The sequence below is a fragment of the Herpailurus yagouaroundi genome, unplaced genomic scaffold, assembly GCF_014898765.1.
Source record: "Herpailurus yagouaroundi ecotype Mexico unplaced genomic scaffold, PumYag 140, whole genome shotgun sequence".
NCBI classification, from domain to species: Eukaryota; Metazoa; Chordata; class Mammalia; order Carnivora; family Felidae; genus Herpailurus; species Herpailurus yagouaroundi.
The window spans coordinates 84,838,421-84,855,204 of NW_024412395.1; the positions used below are offsets into that span (position 1 = coordinate 84,838,421).

The window sequence follows — 16,784 nt, forward strand, 5'->3', positions numbered from 1 at the left end:
TTTTTTTAAGTTTTTTTTTTATTATTAAGTTTATTTATTTTGATAGAGAAAGAGCGAGCACAAGCGGGGGAGGGACAGAGAGGAGAGACAGAATCCCAGTGTGGAGCCCTTTGTGCGGCTAGAACTCACAAACCGTGAGATCATGACCTGAGCCAAGATCAAGAGTGAGAGGCTTGAACTGTGCCACCCAGGTGTCCTGGTTATTTTTTCTGTCTTCCTGAATTAATTGCTCATTTAATTCATTTGTGTCTACCAAATCCTTTATTAGTGGAAGATTTAAAAGTGTGAGGTTTCCATTTTGATCACATTTCATAGATTTGATATATAGTTTTTAAATTTTATTTATAGATTTCAGAAACGTAGCACACGAGTTACGTAAAAGGGGTTTTGAATCTTTAACGGTTAGGGTTTTAGAGGGCTTTTTGGTGTAAAATGAGTTTAAAATGAGTAGAAATGTAGATTGTGGTTTAGTTGTTAATTTTAAGCATGTGCAAATACAGTTGTAAATCAAAGCATCTAGATGGTGAACCCTATAACTTTTGGGATTTTGCCTAATTGTTTGATTTTATGATACTGCCTTCCTCTTGTTTGCCAAATGTTACAAGATTAATTTTATTTTCAGATTGTTGTGACAGTCTTTAAGACAAATACATGGGGATGGTCTTCAGGGGTTCTGAGAAACTAGGGTTAAGTGGCATTTCTCCTGCAGTTTTATTGATGAGAATTCAGAAGTATGAACAGTTTGGGAATTTTTTTGCCTTGTCATATGCTTCTGATATCTGGGTTAACTTTTTAATTTTACAAGTACCAAAAAAATATGTTATTTTAGTGTTAATCATGGTAAATTTTCAGGGGAAAGAAATCATGATATTTATGATATGTTAAAAAAAAGTTGTGGGGCACTTGGCTGGCTCATTCAGTGGAGCATGTGGCTCTTGATCTAGGGGTTGTGCGTTTGAGCCCCACGTTGGCTGTGGAGATTACTTAAAAATAAAAAAGCTTTAAAAAAAAGTTGCATGTGACTGACCCGTATATACATTTCTCTTAGATGATTGAGGCATCTCGCAAATAGAAAAACATTTAATAAAGGTACCTTTTAGGTGTTAATGTATTTTTAAAAACTTATTTTTAATAGACTACATTTTAGGACAGTTTTAGATCAACAGAACACTTGAGAAGGTAGTACACAGAGTTCCTGTATACCTTCCCCATCTAGTTTCCATGTTACTAACAACTTAACACTGGTATGGTACACTTGTTACAATTAATGGACTGTTAGAATTAATACATTAAGTTCTGTAGTTTATTCGGTATTCTTAGTTTTTACCTAATGTCTTTTCCTGTTTCAAGATCCCACCTAGGATAACCATGTTCCATCATGTTGTCATGTCTCCTTAGACTTCTCTTGGCATTTTTAATTTTAATAGACATTGCCAGATTGTTGTTCATAGAGATTAAACTAACCTATACCTCTACTAACAATGTATTAAAGTGCCCCTGTCATGACACCCTTGCCAAAACAATGTGTTGCTATAAACACTGGGGTGCTTGTAGCCCTTTGAATTAGTACTTTTGTATTCTTTGGGTAAGTACCTAGTAGTGCAGTTGCTGGATCCTAGGGTAGTTCTGTTTTTAACTTTCTCCATACTGTTTTCCCAGAGTGGCTGCACCAGTTTGCATTCCCACCAACGGAGCAAGAGAGTTCCCCTTTTCTCTGCATCCTCGCCAACACATTTTATTTCTTGTGTTGTTGATTTTAAGCCACTCTGACAGGTGTGAGGTGATATCTCATTGTAGGTTTTTGATTTGTATTTCCCCGATAATAAGTATCTTTTTGTGTGTCTGTTCACCATCTGTAATGTCTTTGGAAAAATGTCTGTTCCTGTCTTCTGTCCTTTTTTTTTTTTTTTTTCCAATCGGATTGTTTGTTTTTGGTGTGTTGAGTTGTAGAAGTTCTTTATATATTTTGGATACTAATCCTTTATCAGGTATGTCATTTCCAAGTATCTTCTCCCATTTGGTAGGTTGCCTTTTTTTTTTCTCTAACGTTTGGTTATTTTTGAGAAAGAGCGTGCGTGCGCCCACATGAATGGGGGAGGGGCAGGGGGAGAGAGGGAGACACAGAATCTGAAGCAGGCTCCAGGCTCTGAGCTGTCAGCACAGAGCTCACAAACCTCGAACTCACACACCTTGAGATCATGACCTGAGCTGAAGTCAGACACATAACTGACTGAGCCATTGAGGCACCCTGAGTGGTAGGTTGCCTTTTGGTTTTGTTGATTGTTTCCTTCACTGTGTAGGAGCTTTTCTTGGATGAAGTCCCAATAGTTTATTTTTCTGGAAACATACCTAGGAAGAAGTTGCTCTTACTGATGTCAGAGACGTTGTTACTGTCTGTGTTCTCCTTTAGGATTTTAATGGTTTCATATCTTACATTTAGGTCTTTAATCCATTTTGAATTTATTTTTGTGTTTGGAGCATTATCTCCAATAGCCAAGTTATGGAAACAGCCCAAATGTCCATTGACTGATAAATTGGTAAAAAAGTTGTGGTATATGTATACAACGGAATACTGCTCAGCCACGAAACAGAACAGAATCTTGCCATTTGTAACCATGTGGCTAGAGCTAGAGAGTATTATGCTAAGCGAAATAATTCAGTCAGCGAAAGACAGATACTGCATGATTTTACCATATGTGGAATTTAAGAGACAAAACAAACGAGCATAGGGGAAAAAGAGAGGAGAGACACGTCAAGAAACAGACTCTTAACTATAGAGAACGGATGGTTACCAGAGGGGAGGTGAGTGGGAGGATGAGTGAAATAGGTGATGGGGATTAAGGAGGGCACTTGTTGTGATGAGCACTGGGTGATGTATGAAAATTCTTGAATCACTATATGGTACACCTGAAACTAATATATGACACTCTATGTTACCTAACTGGAATTTAAATAAACACTTCAAAAGAAACGACAATGTGTTAAGATTTGTGAATTCACAAACTAACATTTGTGAATGATTACTATTTTCCGGGTCTTTTAAAAAATGCTCTTTACGTAGTAAAACTAATGTACTCCTCAAAACAATCTCTTGGGGGAAAATAATACTATATTCTTTCTCTAGGAGAAAACCGGAGCCTGGAAGGTGAAGTGACTGATGTTAAACTTTTTACTGTTTACCACTCTGATATATGGCTTTTTTTTTAAGAACAGTTTTCATGTTTAGGAGCCATCTGTGTTGGTTTTATTCTTTTTTAATTAAAAAAAAGTTTTTTTTAAAGTTTATTTTGAGAGAGAGATTGCGGGTGGGGAAGGGGAAGAGAGAGAGGGAAAGAGAGTCCTGAGCAGGCTCTGTGCTGTCAGTGCAGAACCTGACTTGGGGCTCGAACTCAAGAACTGTGAGATCATGACCTGAGCTGAAACCAGGAGTTGGACACTCAACCAACTGAGCCACCCAGGTGCCCTGCCATTTGTTTTTATTAAGTAGCAATTGGTGGAGCTCCTTCCATCTCCTGCACTGATTTACCTACCCGAAAACACACATAGTGTACAGCCTCATGGGATTGCCTTGATTCTTTGTCCCCTTAACAACTGGGCCCAGGACGCAAAGAAAATAACCTTTATTATGCCTTTACCTTAACATTCTATTAGAATATATTTATGGATTTTTCTCCTTGCTTTCTAGATCAATGCAAAATGAGAGACTTCTTACGAATACTGCGTCACCTACCGTGTCACCTACTGCGTCACCCTCTGAAGTGGTTCCTGTTGATGATTGTATTTCTGAAGAAATGACTGATGATGCTGCTGGTGTCAAAGGAGAGAGCTCCCCCAAGGGTTTTGAACCTAGTAAAGAGTTACATTCTAGACCTAGTAAATCTCAGGAATATATACAGGGGGTTTCAGTTAGACCATCAGTTATCCAAAAACTGGAGAAGGGACAGCAGCAGCCCTTGGAGTTTGTTCATAAAATTGGGAGTGGTGTGAAAGAATTTAATCCAGTTGGTATTGGTCAAGCTACAAATAATAGACAGAGCTTAATATGTCCCTCGGTGATTTCTAGTGCTCCTGCTAGTTGTTTACCTGGAAGTTCCTATGACAGACCGGTTACAACTAAAACGACTAGGTCACCAGCAGCAGCCAGTTTGGGTCCAGACAGAAAATGTGACCCAAACAAAGTTGACAGATACCTTGAACAGCCAGACAGGGGCTCTAGAAATTCTGTGCTATCATCCAATCTAGAAACTTCTTCAGTTTCATATCAGAAACCTAAAGAATCAGACAGAAAATCTTTATGTACAAATTCAGATAAATTGATTATACGGGAAGATGTAAAGTCTCAGTGTAAAACTTTGTCAACTGGCGCTAAAGTCCGTGAATTTATGGGTACTGAAGGCTCTTTAAAATCTGAATCTCTTTCCAAATTGGCTGTAAACCAAGCAATCAATGTGAATAAAACTGGTATGCCTTCTAATAAAGGACTCTTTGAAGATGCTGCTGCAAAGCACCGTGAGAAATTCTTTTCAGGTATGGATCAGATCCAAGAGGAAAAGCATTTGGTTTTTAATAAGTCAGCCTTTTTGGAACAGAAGAGCTCAGTGATTTCTGAAACAAAGTTTGCTCGTGGCTGTCTTCAGTCAGCATGTAATCAACCCGAAGAGGCTGCACAAGACCTTTGGAAGGAAGAGCAAGTTGACCAAGAAGATAAAAACTATGAATCGAGAGCTTCTGAAATGAGTTTTGACTGCAGTTCTTTTCATTCACTGACTGACCAGTCTAAAGTGACGGCCACAGAAGTAAATGTTTCAGAGGAAGTATATGCTGATCTGCAGTGTAAGAACGATAAATCTTATGTTTCTGAAGTAAGTTCTGATGGTGCTGGCTCTCTTCAGTTGGCTACCAACCGGACTCAAGTAATTGTTAAAGGTGTAAGTGCTCAGAAGGCAAAGCCTATTAGCCTGGTTGATGAAAGCTATGAATCTAGTGATTCTGAGATTAATTTTGATTGTGATGCCTTACTTCAATCACCTGATGACTACCCCCGACAGCCTGCAAAAGAAGGAAACCTTTCTAAGGAGGAACACCTTGACTTGGTTGATAAGAACTATGGATCTAGTAGCTCCGAAATAAGTACTGATTCTGCTTTGCCTCTTCAGTCGCTGGGTGACCAACTCCCAGTGGCTGTCACAGAAGCAAAACTTCAGAAGGTTCACATTGGCTTGGTTGATAAGAACTATGGATCTAGTTGTTCTGAAACAAGTACTGATAATGATGTTTCTCTTCAGTCAGTAGTTGACCATCCCCAACTGGTTGTCAAAGAAAGAAGCCTAAAGGATAGGCATGTCTATCTGAAAGATAAGAGCCATACATCCAGTAGTGCTAAAGAACATCTTGATTATGTGGTCTCTCTTGACACAGTGACGGATGAATCTCAGAGGACTGTTGAAGAAATAAGTCTTCTGGAAGAGAAGAATGAACCTGTGGATATGAACTATGATTCTCATGGTTCTGAAATGAGTTTCCACACAGATGCTCGATTAATGGCTGGCCAATCAGGAGTAATAGTTAAAAAAGTAAACCTTCGAGAAGTACCTGTTGACCTGGAGGATAAGAGTGTTAAGTCTAGCAATTCTGATCAGAGTTTTGATTCTAATGCTTCTCTTTATCAATCGGTTAGTGATCAGCGTCAAGGGGCTCTGGGTGAAATAAGCCTGAAAGAGTTAAATTTTGATATGGAAGTTAAGAGCTATGGATGCTCCAGTTCTGAGCTGACTTTTGAATCTGATCCCCCTGCTAGGTCAGGTACTGAGCAGTCTGAGATGGACATTGAAGAAATAAGAAAAAGGCACATTAATTTGGAAGATCACTGTGGTTCAAATAGTTCTGGAATAACTTTTGATTCTGATACTGCTTCCCGCTCAGGAGGTGACCAGTCTCAAGTAGCTATTTATGTGGAGGAACCTAGTCCTCTGGAAAATAAGACTCCTAAGTCTTGTGTTTCTGAAGTAACTTTTGACTCTGGCATACCTGTTCAGTCGGGAATGAATCAACCTGGGCTAGCTGTTAAAGAAGTAATCGTTCAGAAAGAAGACTATATCCACTTGGGAAGGAAGAATGTGGAACCCAGTGGTTCTGAAATAAGTCTGGATTTTTATGTCCCTCCTCATTCAGTGATTAACTCTCCTGAAATAGCTTTGGAAAAGCTAAATCTTCAAAAAGAAGAGCAGATCTACCTGGAAAGTAAGGTAAATGAACCTAGTGTTTCTGAATTAAGCTTGGATTATATTTTTCATTCAATTACTGGACATTCTAAAGATCCCCTTCAAGAAGTCAACCTTCAGAAAGAAGAGCACATACACTTAGAAAATAAAGGTAACGGACCTGGTATTTCTGAAATCAGTTTGAAACCTGACATGTCTTTTCATTTAGTGACTGATCATCCTAACATAGCTGAACCTGACATGTCTTTTCATTTAGTGACTGATCATCCTAACATAGCTGTGAAAGAAACAAGCCATCAGAAAGAACACATAAACTTACAAGATAAGGAAAGTGAATTAAGTGTTTATGAAACAGGTTTGGATTCTGGTATCCACCTTCATCAGTCAGTGACTCAGAAGCCTGAAATAGCCGTTAAAGAAATATGGCTTCAAAAAGAAAAGCTTGTTAAATTCAAAAGTCAAAGTGCTAAATTTAGTGGTTCTGAAACAGGTTCTGATGTACCTCATTATTTAGTGCCTGAACCTCAGATAGCTGTCGAAGAAATCAGTGTTCAGAAAGAAGAACATGTTCTAGAAAAGCGTGACAAATACAGTAGCTCTGGAATAATGTTTGATGCTGATGTCCCTCCTCAGTCAATGACTGAAACACCTCACATCGCTGTTTTGAAGGAGGACCGTGTTGACCCGGAAGGTGAAAGTACTGGATCGAGAGGTTTTGCAATAAATTTGGATATCGGTGCCCCTCTTCATTCAGTCATTGGTCAACCTCAGCCAACCCTCTTGAAGGAAAGAAACGTTCTTCTGGAAGATAAAAACAGTGAATCTAGTCATTGTAAGGTAAGGTTTGATTATGGTGACCCTCTTCGGCCATTGACTGGGCAATTTCAGGAAGTGGTTAGGAGAACAACCCTGTGGAAGGAAGAGGATATTGGACTGCAAAATAAAGTGTTTGAAACTAGTGGTTCTAAATTAATCCATGGTTCTGGTGTTTCTCTTCAGCCCGTGGCTGATCCGCCTGAAGTGGCTGTTAAACGAGTAAACCTTGAGAATGAAGGTCATGTGAATGTGGAAGATAAGCACAGCCAATGTAGTGGTTCTGAAATGAGTTTGGATTCTGATTTCTTGGTTCAGTCCATAGTTGATCAACCTCAAATAACTATTTTGGATCAGGACCATATTGAGCTAGAAGAGAAGCACAGTCGGTCTGGTGGTTCTGAAATAAGTTTTGATTCTGAGGATCCTCTTCAGTCAGTGGCTGACCAGGTTAGAAAAACCGTTAAAGAAATAAGCCTTTGGAAGGATGAAGTTGATGTGGAAGATAAGAGGGATGAAGGTGATGTGGAAGATAAGAGGGATGAAGGTGATGTGGAAGATAAGAGGGATGAATCCAAGGGTTTTGAAATTGTGTATGATTCTGATATCCTTTTTCAGTCAGTGGCTGGCCAAACTGAAGAAGTCGTTAAGGAGATCAACCTTTGGAAGGAGCACGTTGACTTGCAAGGGAAGATTGTGGAACCTATTGGTTCTAAAATAAATTTTGATGCTAATGAACCTCTCCAGTCTGTGGCCAATGAAATTCAAGAGGCTATTACAGCAGAAATAAATCTTCTGAGGGAAGGGCATGTCTGTCTGGATGATAAGGGCTATGAACCCAACGATTCTGAAATAATTTATGTTTCAGATATCCCTCTTCAGTCCGTAGTTGAGCAGCCACACATTTTGGAAGGGGAACATGTCAACTTGGAAGATAAGAGCAATGTTTCTTGTCCCGAAATAACTTTTATTTCCGATGATCATCTGCAGTCAGTGGCTGACCAGCTTCAAAAATCTGTTAAAGAAGTAAGTCTTTGGAAGGAAGACCGTATTTACCTGGAAGATAAGAGCTATAAACTTGGTGACTTCGAAGTAAGTTACGATTCTGATGTTCCTGTTCACTTTGTGGCTGATCAGTCTCCTCTGACTGTCAAAGAAATAAACTCGCAAAAGAGGGGTCATACTGACCTAGAAAGTAAGAGCTGTGGACCTAGTGTTTCTGAAATAAAATGTGATTCTGGTGTTCATTTTCAGTTAGAAGTTGACCAGTCTCAAGTGGTGTGCAAAGAAATAGATCTTCCGAAGGAACGGCATCTTGGCATGGAAGTAAAGAGCAGTGAACCTAGTGATTCTGAAATGATGTGTGATTCTGATGTTCCTCTTGAAATAGTGGTTAACGAACTTCAGGTGTCAGTTAAAGAAGCAAATCTTCGGAAGATGCTCTTTGTGGACCTGGTGACCAGTGATAGTGATTGTGAAGTGATTGCTGAGTCTGATATCCCTTTTCAGCCAGTGATTGACTCCCCTCACATGACTGTCAAAGAAATCGATTGTATAAATACGGAAGATTTTGATCTAGGTGAGTGCTGTGACTCTTGTGATTCCGAAGTAGGATATGTTTGTGAAGCATCTCCTCCATCAATGACAAATGAACCCAAAGAGACTTTCAAAGTAGTAAACCAGAAGAAAGACTATATTATTCTCCAAGAGTCCAGCTGTGAGGCTTACGGTTCTGAAATAAAATTTCAAATCGATCCCCCAGATAGGTCTGTGACTTACCCATTGCAAGGCTCTGATAAAGAAATGGTGACATTTGTTGACTCAGAAGCTAAGAGTTGTAGACCTCATAGTCCTAAGACACACTTTAAATGGGAAGACAATTCTGAGCCTGTGACTAGCAAACTTCAGAAAGCTGATAAAGGAAGCAACTTTTGTCACAGGAAAGACGAAAATACTGGCCGAAAAGATAAGCACTGTGAATCGAGGGGGTCTGCGGCGACTCGCAAAGCCTCTCCTGGGTCAGCAGGCCGTCAAAGGGCTGGTAAAGGAAACCCGAAGTTAAAACATGCAGATCGAGAAAGTAGGAGCTGCGAACCATGCGGTTCTGGGATGAGTTTTCAGTGTGATCGCTCTCTTCAGTCTGATAGTGGCCAGCTTCAACAAGCTGTTAGTAAAAAGGAAGGATTTAAGAAGAGGTCTGTGGACCTAAAAGGAAAAAAAGGCGATTCCCGTTCAGGCCCTGTTCTCAGGGTTGCTTCTGTAAGGAACCGGGAAAAAGCAAAGGAGGTCATAGAAGACAATCCCGATGAACCAGTTCTCGAAGCCTTGCCTCATGTCCCTCCTTCATTTGTAGGCAAGACATGGTCTCAGATAATGAGAGAAGATGACATGAAAATTAACGCTCTGGTGAAGGAATTCAAGGAAGGTCGTTTCCACTGCTACTTTGATGACGACTGTGAGACCAGGAAAGTAAAAAAAAAAAATTTGAATAAAGGAAAAAAGATTACCTGGGCTGACGTTAGTCAGGACACTGCAGCAATTCAAGTTTTTTCAGATGGTGATGATAATGCAGGTGGCATTTCAGATACTGATGACTTTTCAGTGGCCTTAGATAAACCTAGCCATCATCCTACAGCAAAGAGGCCTTATGAACAATCCTGGCGAGTGGCTTCTCGATGCCAGGCTGTAAAAGTCAGCCATGGAACTCAAACCAATCTCACAAAAGAGTCAGCGACGAAAGCAAGTGGACCAGAGGAAGACTCGCCAACAAGGAAGCGTTTACTTTTACAGAAAGACAGAAAAATGAGAAACAGAGTGCAAATTGGAACACTTGAATTTCCTGAAACATGTACTAAAGTTTTGAAGCCTTTGCAACCCAATGCCTTAGTCTATGTTATTTCTTCAAATATGAAGTTTCAGAATGGTGAATCCTTCAACTTTGCTAAAAAGTACCTTGGTGGCAGAAGTAGTCGAGATGTTAGCATACAGTACAAATATAAGCGGAGGTCCTTTGATTACTATGACCCATTGAATAAGAAAATTGTAACGAATCCTCCAGAATCTGACAGAAATAACTGGCTTCAAATTCACTTGAGCGACCTAAGCTCCAGTTCAGATGAAGATGGTCCTGCAGAAGGCTTTGATCCAACAGGCATTTTGACGCTAAGAGATGAACTAATGGCCTATCCGGGGGCGCGTATTTCTCCCGAACGTGTGCCAAGACCAGGGACTTCGAGTGCTAGTCAAGTTCCATCGGGAAGTAATTTCCAGTCAACTCCTGTAGGCGGCGATGCTGCCAGAACCTCCCCCAAATCAGCCACACGGAAGATACTGGAAGGTAAAAAGAAGATTCAGAGAAGGAAGATGAAAACTAGCAAGCCAGGTTTCCCCCAGAAGGTTTATAAACCAATTATTCTCCACCAAAAACCGAGAATCGCTTCCGAAAAACCGTCCATTTGGATTCGGACCAAACTAAGTGATATAATTAGGAAGTATATTTCAAAATACTCTGCTTTTTTGCGTCGCAAATATCAGTCCAGGAGCGCCTTTATTCGACTGCATCTTAAGAAAAAATGCGACGTCACTAAGTCAAAGAAGGCGAAGAAACCAGCGAAAATGCCTTTGGGCTCACCGGCTCCCTCGGGGCCGCCGGGGCCACCGGTTCCCTCAGGGCCACCGGGGCCGTCGGTTCCCCCGGTTCCCTCGGGGCTGCCGGTTCCCTCGGTTCCTTCGGGGCCGCCGGTTCCGTCCGTGGCGGCTGCTGAGGGGCAGTTGGGAGCAGTCCCTAGCTGTTCTCCCAAGCCACCTGTGCAGAACTCTTGGCCCGCTGCAGGAAGAAAGCGGAATGGTACTAAAAAACGCCCTAGGAAGAGAAGAAGAAAGCCTTTTAGACCTGTTAAAATATATGCTTTGAGAAGCTTATATTCTCAGGTACCGTACTCTGATAGGATGAGGACTCGGCTGTCAGACAAATCGCCAGCTAATGAGGCCACCTAGAAGCGTTTCCGTTCAGGCTAGCTGAGGATTCGGTACTTCACTTGAAATACATTTTGTGCACATAGCTTTCCCAGCTTTGGTGGAAAAATTAACCTTCAACTATTTTGCTACAGACATTATTTTTCAGAACTTTTGTAATTCATTTAAAATTCGTGTTTAAGGTCCTTTTTTTTTTTTTTTTTAAAGATTCAGACACATCCTTTGTCCATTTGCTGTAGAAGAGCTTCATTTTAATTTATATCCATAATTTAGCAGAGGATACATTTTTTCTCCCTCAAATCCTGTCCCTCTTATTTATTTTTTATGGTTGTATCTCATGTCAGCAGGTTATCATATTGCAAAAATGAATGTGGCAAACATTAAATGCTATCTTATTTTTACTTTTTAAAAATTGGAACAAATGAACATGTACTTACATTCTGTGTGTTTCAGAGTGGCATTGTCAACACCGTATTCTAACTGGATAATTAAGGAGAAACTATAATTATCTCAACTTTTGAATGAAGCTGATTTAAATAATCAGAAACAAAATATAATTTATCTTTTAAAGCATTCAAGAAAATGAGATTCCATGGTCTTTAATCGAGTTTTTAAAAACTGCCTAGTGATTTTATATACATAAACAGAAACTCCTCCTGCTTCATTTAAATTGGATCTGCAAGTCTCTAACTTTCCTTATTTGGACACACGCACATATACAATGTCTGTAGGCTTTTCTTTAGCATTATTAGATCTTAATGGGAAAATGATCTTGCCAGTGTAATCAATGGTTTCTACCACCTTTATTCCCCTCCACCTCAAGTGTTGGTGGTTTATTATGAAAATCTGGGTTATCTTATGGCCTTACCTCTTCAAAATATTTCAGCCACTACCATATCTTTTTTTGTAACAGCTTGAACTGAAATTATTGGTTTGGTAATTTGGGCAGACCATTAATTGTCATTAACAAACTATTTGTAATCTTAATATTTCAAAAGATCTAGTGAAACTGAATGACCTACACGGAGGCCAATTTTTCAAGGGAAAAACTACACATTTGTACGTTAGTTTGACTTTCCTTAAACTTGCTATCTGATTTTAATAGTTCAAACAAAAGATGTTAAGCAGTTTGGCTCTGAGATACTCAGAATATGTTTCGATCCTTTATTCAGAGACACTGGTCCAGTTGGTACAGATGCATCCAATTATCCTATTAAGACAAGGATCCTGGATCCTATTCTATCATTAATGTTAAAGGAAACACGAATTTCAACTATATTGTACAAACCATATTTAATTGAAACTAGATCAGTGTACCATGATTTCAGAGATAAAAATGTGTTACTTTAGAATTAATGAAATATAGTGTAACAGTTGGTGTCTAAATGTAGTTTTATTTCAGGGGCCATTTTTAACCTGTGGGTATGTTATGACGGTGTTCTGTTGTAATTTCTTTACTTCTAAATTTAAAACAGTTATTCTGTTGAAAAAAAATGGACAAATGTTTATATTTTTAGTTGCAAAGCAACTTCAACCCTGCTTCCTCTACAAACCTATTTTAATTCCCTTTCTTAAGACAACATTATGGGCCACTAGTTTAAAATAATCTTCCAGTTTTCGTTTGGAAAGCAAACTGTCCTACTGATTAGGAAGTAAACAAGCAGCTAATACGTAAAAATATTCTATTTGTGGGTATTGGTGTCTTTTTTTCCTAGAGCTTAGACGCGGTAATTTCCTTAAGTACTACTACTAGGCATTCTGGATGCTTTTTGCTTAAGTTAAAAAGCAAGAGATCACATGGAAATGATGTACTCCGTAACTGTGATGTGTCATATCTATTGTGATTACATCATGCAGAGCGGACAGTTCTCACAATTCAAATGATCAAAAGCAGTTAAAAAATTTTACTACTTTTTTCACATTGGAAACTCTTCTAAATACCGTTTTTTTGAGAGGAAAAAGATTTATATTTAAAATTTATACTACGAAAAATATCAAAGTATAATACAGTCCTAATTATTTTTTTTAACATTTTGGAAATATTTATAAGTTCCTGTAATCATTATTTTAGACAAGTTTGAAAACTTGAAACTGTAAAAATTATAATTTAAATTAAATTAGAAATGAATTACTTTCAGAATTTGGTAGGATGTAAGATGTGCCCCTTTGTCAAAATATTTTTGCTTAATTTGCAGATTAGATGAAACAGTTGGATGTTTTTTGTGTATTCAAGAATGCATTAAATTCTTTTAATAGTAAAAAATTAAATTATAACCACAGTGAATATTTTATTATTCTTGTCCTTGTTCAGTATCTTGCATAGATTTTTATTACAATTGTCCCAAGTTATACAGTATGTGGACAATATTGTGTGAAGTGTGTTTTGCATTTGTGCATTTAAATTATTTGTGTAATTAGGGCTCTGAGTGACACTTTTTGGTAAAGAGAAACTATATTTAAATATTCAAGCAAGTATATATTTCCATGTAAAGCTAATGTGAAGACTAATGTATTTTTTATAATGCAGTTTAAAGAGTAAATTTGTTTTCAAAGTTATCAAGATAAAATTTATCAAATATTGAAATTTGTCTCTACTTTCTCCTCATGTTAGGAAGTTTTTCTGGGAACACTTAAGGAATCAGAGAATAACGAAAACAAGTTCATTTTATAAATGGTCTTAGAGATAATAAATAAGAGAATATAAATGTTGATGCTGGTGAGGAAATAGTTTAACCAAAGATATACAGGTATGTTCATGGAGTAGTTATTTCAAAGGATTAAAATGAAACAACTATTTATTTGACTGGTGGCGTAGTGGGTTAGCAACTGTTCACTTTGTATACCTGTATTGAAAGAGTCAATGAACAGGATTGAGTTCAGGAGGCAGTATCTACATCATTATCTGACACCTACTGGGAAGAGAGAACCGTAGCGCCTCCAGTATCACAGCGTATATTATAAAGGACAAGAAAAACATGGAAAAACGTACGTATGTCACTGAGGTGGGGGCCTTTGGCCTCAATAGTATTGACTGCTGGGTTTTTTGGTCCCAGATTGTATTGTTAAGATACAACAACAGCCTACTTTTTGTGATAAAAAATTACTAAAGTAAAAATATGTGATGGATGTCCATATTCAATGAAGGACTTTTATATGGAGAAATAAAATGTGGAACATACTGAAAAATCACACAATTAGGGAATTAACACATCAAAATGTCAACTTGAGAAAATGAGTGGCTGAGGAAGAGTCTCAACATTTTCTGAAACTTTATTTAGACCCCAAATGTTAGGGAAATAATATAGTAAGTTTCCTTTGTTCTTAGACTTTATATGTATATTTAAAAAGTTTTCCCCAAATATTTTGAACCATTTACTTTGATTAAGAAATAGGTCTAGGGTGAACTATAATTTGTTGCTGAATCTTTAAAGTATGAACTTCTACTTTATTTACGTTTATAATTTATTATATGCATGTTGTTTTTCTTTACATGCATTTTATTTTCTAAGTTTTTAAGCTGGACGTGTGTGTGTGCGCGTGTACATCTTGAGCCCTTACAAGTGCCGGGCACTGTTCTAAGCTTTTAAACTGTATTATCTCATTTGATCTTCAAAGAGCCCTTATGAGTTAGGTACTGTGATTGTCACTAAATAGCTCTATGCCTCAATTTTGGGATTATAAATGAGTTGTTATTTAATGTAATCAAATGGGGATTACAGTCAATCCCCAGTGCCAGGACACCACTAATCTACTGTCTGTATAGTTTAGCCTTTTCTGGACATTTCATATAAATGGCATCATACAATACGTGGTCTTTGTATCTGGCTTCTTTCATCTACTATAGTGTGTTTGAGGGTCATTCATGTTGTAGCATGTATCAGTATTTTGTTCTTTTTTATTGCTGAGTAGTATTTATAATTAGTTTTTAATGAAGCTGGTAACAGAATGCTGGTCTCCTGATAAATATGATAAAAGCTGTTAGGCTTGAGGCTAGCTGTTCCTTTATAACTCTCATACCTGTTACCCTCGATTACCACCCCAATTCCAAGACCAACTGGATATCTGCCTTTTTAAGTGCCCTTATCCCATACTTGAACGCTTTATACTTCCTCTGTCTTTGACTCTAACTCCCTTTACTGCCTATCTTTGCATTCTTCCCACTGTGCTTTGTGACTTCTCACTTTCAGTGTCAACACATTATCCTGTGTTCTCAGTCTTTTCGCAGTGGATTGCTTGAATGTAACCGAACTGAGAATCACATCCAAGGTGCCCGTTATCCTACACGTGCTGTAGAGCCAGGAAATGTTGGTGATGGTACTGGTCATTCTTCTTTAAAATTCCTCTCCTATGTGACCCAGTACATACCATCGAAATCAACATTGGTATACCCCTCTTCTTCATAGACCTCACTTGGAATTTCCCGATTGTTCCAAAATGTCCTCTAGAGGTCCAGGATTTGATCCAGGATCACAGACTGTCATGACTGTTGAGTTTCCTTCTGTATGGAGCAGTTCCTCAGCCTTTCTTTGTATTTAATAACTTGACATTTTGAAGTGTGCAAACCAGTTTCTTTGTGGAATGTCCCTCGGTTTGAGTTTGTCTGGTGTTTCTTTATAGTTAATGCTTTTGTGGGGGGGGTGGGCAGAAATTCTGTGGACTTCTCAATGTATCATAACCGCAGCCATGTGATGTCAGTTTGAATAAAAGTGGTGATTGAAAATATCCAGTCTTTGTCTTTATCTTAGAGGAGTAACTTTTTAATAATCTGAAACAGGGCCACTCATAGTGGGTAGGTTGAGTTATTAACATATAGTTATACATTTTTTCACAACTGAACTTTGAAGCAGTTGTGACAAATTTTTTTTGTTGTATTTATCATCTAACTCATCATAGGTTAAGATAGTAGCTTATGTGTACACTTAAATGTTACTTAAACCCCTATTATGTGCTCGGTCCTCTCTATTGGGTGCCAAGGATCTAAGCATCAACTACACAAGCCTCTACTTGTTCACGTTCATTAGCTGATACGAGTGAGAGAATTTCAGTAGTGGTAAGTTAGTGAACCTGCGACGTAATCCTTAAACTTTCAAAAGATTGTTAAACCTGTATAGATAACACAGGACATTGCTATTTGGCATGGAAAACTTCCTCAACTTTCTGCACAGAGACCATTTGCAAAGCGTTTCTCATCGTTCTCTGGAAGGATTGCTTTCCTATGTTTGCATTATTATGAATAGTCTCTCCTGTGTTGGTTTGATCCATCAAGGTGAATTGTTTCTATATAGACTCTCTTAGATAGTTGTCTTATCAGGGCACAGAAAAGACTTCTTAAGGATGAGTATACATATATACATTAGATACTTGAGTTATCATCAGCTTTTTTGAACTGGATAAATAGAGGGTTTATTAATTTTTTTTGGAGAGTTGTAATTAGGGTCACAGGTAATAAATGATATTATGTTGTCCATTGAGCTGAAACTATTTTACTAGGTGAATGCCCACTTGAAAATATGCTTATTGTCTACCATGATTATTTCACTGTACCAAATGTGGTCGCCTAGTAACTGGTTCTTACTACAGTCTGACACAGTGACCTTCTTACCTCTAGGATATGTTTAGGTGAGTATTTGAAGTAGCACTGATGGCTCTATAGAGTCAGAGAAACCTCTTGACCCTTAGAAGTGATCATCTTTGCGTTTTCATACTGGGTGTACTACTTGACATTTATAACCCAGCACAGCTACAAGGTTCTTTTTCTTCCTACAGAGAAAGCAT

General features: G+C 38.3%; 1 protein-coding gene across 4 annotated transcripts in view; it reads left to right on the forward strand.

Annotated features, from left to right (window-relative positions):
• The window catches only part of ZDBF2 (zinc finger DBF-type containing 2), a 32,809-nt gene extending 17,078 nt beyond the window's left edge, over positions 1-15,731 (forward strand). For 3 of the 4 annotated variants that reach the window (XM_040475999.1, XM_040475998.1, XM_040476000.1), the window contains exon 6: positions 3,686-15,731. In XM_040475999.1, coding sequence (XP_040331933.1) covers positions 3,686-11,030 — 7,345 coding nt within the window. In that variant the 3' untranslated portion in view covers positions 11,031-15,731. The remainder of the gene's footprint in view (positions 1-3,685) is intronic. The other variant, XM_040476001.1, reaches the window with a different exon arrangement.
• Positions 15,732-16,784: the final 1,053 nt, after the last annotated feature.